The sequence below is a fragment of the Tubulanus polymorphus genome, chromosome 2 (genome assembly GCF_964204645.1).
Source record: "Tubulanus polymorphus chromosome 2, tnTubPoly1.2, whole genome shotgun sequence".
In the NCBI taxonomy this organism is placed as follows: domain Eukaryota; kingdom Metazoa; phylum Nemertea; class Palaeonemertea; order Tubulaniformes; family Tubulanidae; genus Tubulanus; species Tubulanus polymorphus.
In genome coordinates, this window is record NC_134026.1 from 16,163,836 (window position 1) to 16,171,364 (window position 7,529).

Consider the following 7,529-nt stretch of genomic DNA (forward strand, 5'->3'; position numbering starts at 1 on the left):
GTTACAAAATATGGTAATTGATCCAATGCGTTACCATGAAAGTGACCCAGCGAGTGTTGAGTACCACTACTAAAGGCTGGCCGTTGGTAAAGAAACGGTGAAAAACGGTTCCCAATATACTTATAAAAGGGTTTCCATGGCAACACAATGAAGCCAAACAATACAAATAAAGACAAGGATGTATTATGAATGGATTGACGGGTTAGTGGGGCAACCGCCACCAAGCCACGGGGGCCGGCCTGTGACAGTATCCCCAGGAGTTAAAAGTCAAATTGGGAAATGGGGGCTGTCCGTAACAAAACCCCACGGAGAGTTGATCAAGGCGGTGCGTAGGCGACCCCAAGTGGTGATCCAACGATCAGCGTGGATACAAGCCCCCGGACCGTAACCGAGAGGCCAGGTGGCTAACGACACAGCTGTATATATTTCTTGATTGGATCTGATAATCGATGATCACCGCCCTGCAGCCTGTATCTGGGCTTCGGACCATCCCATCAGGGCCACATCCGTAGCGGCCCCAATTCTGAAAGAGTGGCCTTTGAAAACAGTGTGCGACAAGCCCGGGTCAGCAATAGTGACAGTCTGCGGGCCACAGCTGGACCATGTTTAAACAAATTTCTGATGTAACGGGACAGGACTGTATGCGCAGCTGTAGGAGTCTAGAAGATTTTTGTTCATCAAAAATGGGGACTTGTCGACTGATTTTAAATGAACATCCCCCGTCCAAGCTCTGACCATGCAATTCTAAAATTATTTTGTTTGTGACGTCATATTAGGTCTGAGTCATTTTTCTGGGCTTTATCTCGTGCTTGAAATGCAAAAATATCTTGTACATTGATAATAAACTATTGAAATAAAAGGCGACCCCGCAAAGCTCTACATCGACACCTAGACCAAGCGTTCAGTGATATTCATAACTTCTGACTTCAATGATTTTTTTAATGGATAAGCAGCTGGATAAGTAAGACTTTGGTAAAAAACAATCAATCTAAACCTTTGGACTGTGGTGTTTACAAAATTCCTTGTTTCGGTTCGACAAAAATTACTTTGGAGAAACTGGTCGTGATTTAAAAACTCGAATTTCAGAACATAAAAAGGATATAATAAATATAAATAAAACCGGCTAGTGGCGTAGCATTACCAACTTTTTGGAACATCGCTATGTGCGCATGTGCAACAATGCAATAATAAAATTTGGCTCCGCGTCATTGAAAATGCTATAGTCCTTGTGAATAAAATTAAAGTAGATGAAAATTGATTTAAAGAATCGTCGAAGTGCTGATAGATTCATGTTGTGGCTGTCTTTCTGCATCAAATGGACTAATTTTGAAAAATATCTTACGAATTCTACACTTTTACTTTTGATTATGAAAAAAGGGACAGAAATCCTTTCACGTTTGCAAGAAACGCATGGAATTTCATGCTTTCGGTACGATTTCCAAGCGTTATTCAAAGACAATAGAGGATGATAGAGTTAAAGTGCTGATAGATTCTGTAAATATAAGATATTTTTTACCAATCACCGCTGAAATTTAGAAAATCAAGGTAATTTTTATCATTTACATTTAATCGTGAACTTGATACTAATTTGAGAGTTGGCCCGATGATAGCTCGCGCTGTATTAATTACTCGTCACTCAGATATTAGCACCAATAATGGCTTTTCCCCTCACAATTCCCTTCTGTCTAAGTATATTACTTCATGCCTTGCCAAACACTTATTATTTGCTAACTCACTATTTTACTCAATTAAGCTAACCTGTTCTCCTCTGTATGTATACCCCTGTTTTGAGTCTATATCTCACACCTGACGATGATCTCTAGTGTGAGATCGAAACGACGTGTTTTAACATTAGAAATAAATTCTCGATTTTAAATTCTTTCAATTGTACATAGTGGGTTTTTATCCTATTGTGCACAGAATAAATCTGAGTGTCCACTAATACTATATTGCTCACTGAAACACGTTCTTCGTAGTTCATATATGGTTTACCAGTCAGAACACTATCATACATATTACACCGGGTGTTTTGAAAGCAGATATTGACGCCAATAAACATGGACCTATATTGGACAATTGATTTAGAAGAGCCGGCTAAAAATTGCTTTAAGTTCCGAGATATTAGTGACTAAAGTTTTGAAGTGGGCGGCCGGATCATGCGGGTACCAGTCAAATGGAAACCCTCACTTTCCAGGGGTCCAGTATCGTTAATGAACCTGCTTCCACCAGCGGGGAACTGCTTAGCTTTAGTAGATTCGAATCCCTTGACGGGTGAGGATGAAAAAACGGAATCGACTGTATATTATTGCGACAGCGCCACGGCGCTGGAGCATATTAAGTTGATCGGACCACCTGGTGTCTTCCAATACCACCACCTAGTGGGCTCGAATTCAAGTTCAAATATATATATATATATATATATATATATATATATATATATATATATATATATATATATATATATATACACATAATCGGCAAAGTTATGGTCCAGCCAAGGCCGCCCCTGCCACCATGAAAAGATATGGATTCACTGTTCTAGCAGTACAGTATGAACAATTGCCTACAACGACTTTGAAATAGACATACAAACATATTTTATTCCTCTGTCGTATATTTCAACATTTTGTAGCTGTACCTGCAACTGTTTTGTCAGATTAAAGCAGTTAATGTTGTCACATTCTAGACATTAAATAGAAGCGTCCATGTGTTTTCCTTTTACTTGGCCTACCTTCGACACTTAGCCTCAGTTACTTAGGTCAAACCATTTATCACATTTCGTTTGTTTTAATTATTCTGTGATACTAGCTGCTCATATGTTTGGTACGATAGATAGGTGATTTAACTGGCAAACTATTCCTGCCGAAAGAATTAAATGGGGATAAAACCGCTTGTCGCTGTTTCGTAACAAGATTATTCTAATCCCTCTGTACAATTAATTACACTTAAAATTAATGACACTTAGGCAGTGTATTCTAGAAAGTGAAATTTACTTACAATCTAATCTCAACTAATCGAAATTGGCTGTTACAATCGAGGTCGTAGCGCACAATTAAGTGTTCCTACGTGTACTTCTAATACGTTAGCGAATATATTTTCTGGGTACTCTCCTGCTTGCACATGAATGGCCAGTACGCACCAAGTGCAAATGTTTGTACCCAACAAAACTGCGAAGACATATATTTTTGTTGTGTTGATTGCAGTTTTTTTTCCAGTTGTGCGTGTGAACAATCACTCTAAAATGCATGGCTAAATTCATTTGGGATGCATTGACAGGTTTAAAATCTTTGTTTTGAATACCTATACAGTATGTTATCACAACATTTATTCACTTATCACCAAGCTACCTGTATTATACCTTAAAGGGAAGGTCCGTGAGATTTCAAGTCTTGGTGATTGCTAGTACCAATAGGCCAAACTAACTTTCATTCAATAAGTACATCTCCTCACTGCGTAATAATGTAACTAAAGTACATGTATAACACTGAAAACCCTGCCAGAATCGTTTCACTGAGCTAAAACAATTCTCGATGCGAAAGGTGCCGAACAGCTGATAGAACATAGAACTACATTTGAAAACTAAATCCACTAAAAACCCTTAGACTATTTCTTGCGGGGGCCGGGGACGATCATCAATGCTAACCGGCTTATAAATGCTTCAAGTATATACCAAAAAGGATAACGAGTCTATTTGACGTTCTTTACTTCTTCTTTCGGCTAGATTGGGCCCTAAAATGTGACTCAAGGCAATTCAGGTTAGATCACCCTCAAAATCGGCCTTTTATTGTTAATTCACTGATAGATTAATCAAAATCAAGTCTGAAATAATCATGATTAGTAAAACTAAGAGTTTTTAGAAAAAAGTTCGTGGGAATTATTAGTAAGTTAGTCACAATACAATGAAGTATATCTCCATGACTTGAAAAAGCATTTCATTCAGCCAAAATGTATGTAAAAATCTTATTCATGTCTCATCAATTGTGCAAAACTGAGTTTTCAATATGTATTCTCTATTCTCTCTATTCTCTGTGGATATATTGCATGTACTGGATATCAGATGGATATTATGGAATAAATCATTTAAGAGAATACATAAATTAGTGCATGTATTACGAATAATATGGTACGTACATGGCAGTAATAGATAACCAGCATATTGATGTTCCTGGTGTGACAACTTTCAAATAGAATTTCAGTTACGCCTACTTTGATTAGTATCAATTCACATAAATGGTAATCGATATGAATGATATATATTATCATACATGATTCACCGTACCCTTATACAGTCCCTTGACATGACAAGAAATATGAATCATAAATCTAAATGACGCTGTATGGAGATAAACAATACAAATAAAAAAACAGATTCAAAAGAAAAATAGGTGTGTAAGCTTTTTTTGGTTAGGGATTGTTGAATGGTCCATAGCGAAAAAGTAATGGTTAGAATATATTGTTTCAGTCACTCACCCTTTAAGCACAATTCCATTATCCCGTTTTGAAATAAAATTGCCAAGTCAATGACAGCAAGCGCTTACATTCGCAGAAGTCTAGCATAAATGAATGTGATGAGTTTACATGGCATGATATAAATACTCTAAGTCCAACACGCACGGAAGAGTCAGGAGATAAGTGTCAACCTAGTGTTGACTTAATTCAATTATACCACTTAATGGTAATGTAACTAATGGCGACAGAAATCTGTTTTTTTAGTTGTGGGGCGATTTATAAAATATTATTTTTGCGATCGTAAAATTGACAGCCGCACGTAAACCTCAACCTTCATTATATACATTTTCATCTTATCACTAAAAATTATAGAACTCAGAATTGAAAGTACAGGTAATAAAATCCACAATAAATTGCAGCCATCTTGATATTTCAAGTCATGGATCTGAGGAGCAGCTAATTGTTCATGGTGTCGTAAAACTAGCAGCTTGGGGGTTCGGTTTAGATCGGTTGGATATCAGGTACATCGTGCAAGACTTCTTGAACTGTAAGGGTGCAAAAACTAGATTTGTCGACAATCTGCCAGGAGTTGACTGGATGACAGGATTTGAAAAAAGACACAGTGGTGTTCTAACGAGACGTACTGCCCAAAATTTGCCCGCAAATAGGGCATATGCTTGTAATAAATCTGTGGTGGATGAATTTTTCGTTTTAAGAATGTAGACAAGTAGGCAATCCCGAAGCTCTTGAAAAAAGTTCATGAATGTCACTGTTCTAGTCGTGCGAATGCCATATCGGGTTTCTAAAAGGGCGGCATATACCCGTTAAACAAATCCAAAACCACTGATGACCAGCTCAGCGTATCGTATCCATTAACTAGAAGAGATGATGAGCAAGAAAACATGCCACCAACTAACTCCGAACCGGATGTTTCTAAGTGAAAGTCCAAAGAAAGGGTCGATCTTTTACCAAAAACTTCATTACGGTCAAACGTATTGACAGTTACTGCTGAAGTTTACCACCATCATCGAAGCAGATGGGTACTGAGCCACAGACTCCTAAATCAAATTTCGAAAAGGCATATCAAAAAATTTCAGGCAGATACAAAACCAAGTCCAAAACAGAATAACAGAGACTAACGTCAGATGAATAAATGAAGGCTACAAAGTAAGCCTAAAAAGTGGTGGCAAAACAAAAAAAAACCGGAAAGTTAACATTGACTTTGATGGCATAACTAAACTGACCAAAGATGATATGGAAAGTGAAACAGATAATGACAAGTACTTGAATTCGTTGAGGAGGAGGAAAACACAGAAAATATGATATATCGGTCGTGTATAGTCGGCAACTGGTGTGCGCTGTAACAGATTCACATATAACCAGAAGAAAGGTGACATTCTTGACACATTTAACGATGATATCTTATGTACAGTAACGAAAGAGGATTTGTGCACCATTGGCTCAAGATTCGGGACTAGAAAATGAAAGATTAGAAAAAGTAGAAAGGATTTTTGAAATGTATTACGAAACATTGTAATGTAAGAAACTGAACTAATTTTCTAGTGTTTCACTTTTTATTCCACCACTGCAGGGCTTGAACCTTAGGATAATTGACTTATTACCTGTAGTTCTATGGGTCCTGCTAAAGTACGAAACTACGAAATTACGAAACTACGAAATGGAAATTTTTTGCCAGTAGTGCTGAAATACGAACCGAAATACGAAACGAAATGGTCACATTTCAAACACACGCCCATACTATGGTCAAAGCTCGTTATGACGCTACGGGACTGTAAAAATCTCGGCGGTGCATGTAAATGATCTTTAGAAAGTACCATATTCAAGAATTTATTTTCTTAAACTGGAGGGTTTTAAGAACGTCTACAATTAGTAGAAACTTATAGGAGGTTCTCAAAAACAAATAATGAATACGCTGCACCATTTCCACGAACTCAGACGCGGTAAAGCATAGTGAAATGATAGGCCCTACACATGGACTACATGACGATCTTTTACCACTTAACAGCGTAGTGACGAGCAATTAGAAAAAAATTCCGGCCGTGAATTTTCTTTTCGAATCCGCATCCCTTGCGAAATCCAGACTTTTAAGCTCCTCAGAGAAGCAACTAGGTATCAATTTTTTAGCCTAAACACTGCAGGATATATTTTAAGGCACACTTCGTTCTCTGACCCGTAATTTATTAATCGCTACCTTCCAGTTGTATATGAGCATGCGCAGATCATTCTCCCTGATGGCATCGCTAAACTCAGTCGCGGCACGGAACCCTGCCACACTAGACCGGGTGCGCATGTTTAAGCCAGCTCCACGAATCCGCTGCTATAGCGCAAAAAATTACAAGATTTTCGTTTCGTATTTCATTTAATACTTTAGCAGTACCCGCGTTTCGTTTTGCTTTTCGTAATTTCGTTTCTTATTTCGTAATTTCGTTGCATATTTCTTAATTTCGTAATTTCGTACTTTAGAAGTACCCTAGTTCTATTTTATTAGCTAATGGTTGTTCGAGGCCTGCGAGTGGAGGATCTTGAACTGTTAAAGTTGTTGTTAGCTAGAGTCGTTTTCTGATTTCATTAATGAATTATTTTAATGAGTTTTATTGTTGGTAAAGTAGCATTAATACAATCCTACCGTAATTGTATGATGCTTTTACATATGCCAATACAGTAGTTGACGATCCCTCCATTTCATTTTAAGATTCGTGTAATGGTAAGGCCTACTGTACATGTAGCCTTATAGGCCTGTGTTGATGACAGAAACAACGAATGAGGGAGTGTAATTGCATTGTATTTTCAGGTCTGAATGATGTAAATGTGAAATTGCCATAGGCCTATGAGGCGCGTACTATATATGTAGACCTGAGAATTATTTTCAGTTTAGAATAAAGAAAATATGATATGAATTTCTGCATAGTGAATTTTGATATATTAGGTTTTCGAATTTCCCCGAGCATGTGTTCAACTTACTCTGTTGTATGTCCGAGTTAACCTAGTGTATTGGGTAACTTGAACACTTTCGACTCGTCAAAATTTGGTCCTTCCCCTGTTTTACCCCACCAATTTTT

The 7,529-nt window shown here is 37.6% G+C and overlaps 1 protein-coding gene across 1 annotated transcript in view; it reads right to left on the minus strand.

Moving 5' to 3' along the window:
* LOC141899626 (conopressin/neurophysin-like) overlaps window positions 1-4,546 on the minus strand; it is a 65,989-nt gene extending 61,443 nt beyond the window's left edge. Inside the window, exon 1 of the mRNA XM_074786040.1 lies at window positions 4,471-4,546. Within this exon, the coding sequence (XP_074642141.1) occupies window positions 4,471-4,489 (19 nt within the window). The 5' untranslated portion in view covers window positions 4,490-4,546. The remainder of the gene's footprint in view (window positions 1-4,470) is intronic.
* Window positions 4,547-7,529: the final 2,983 nt, after the last annotated feature.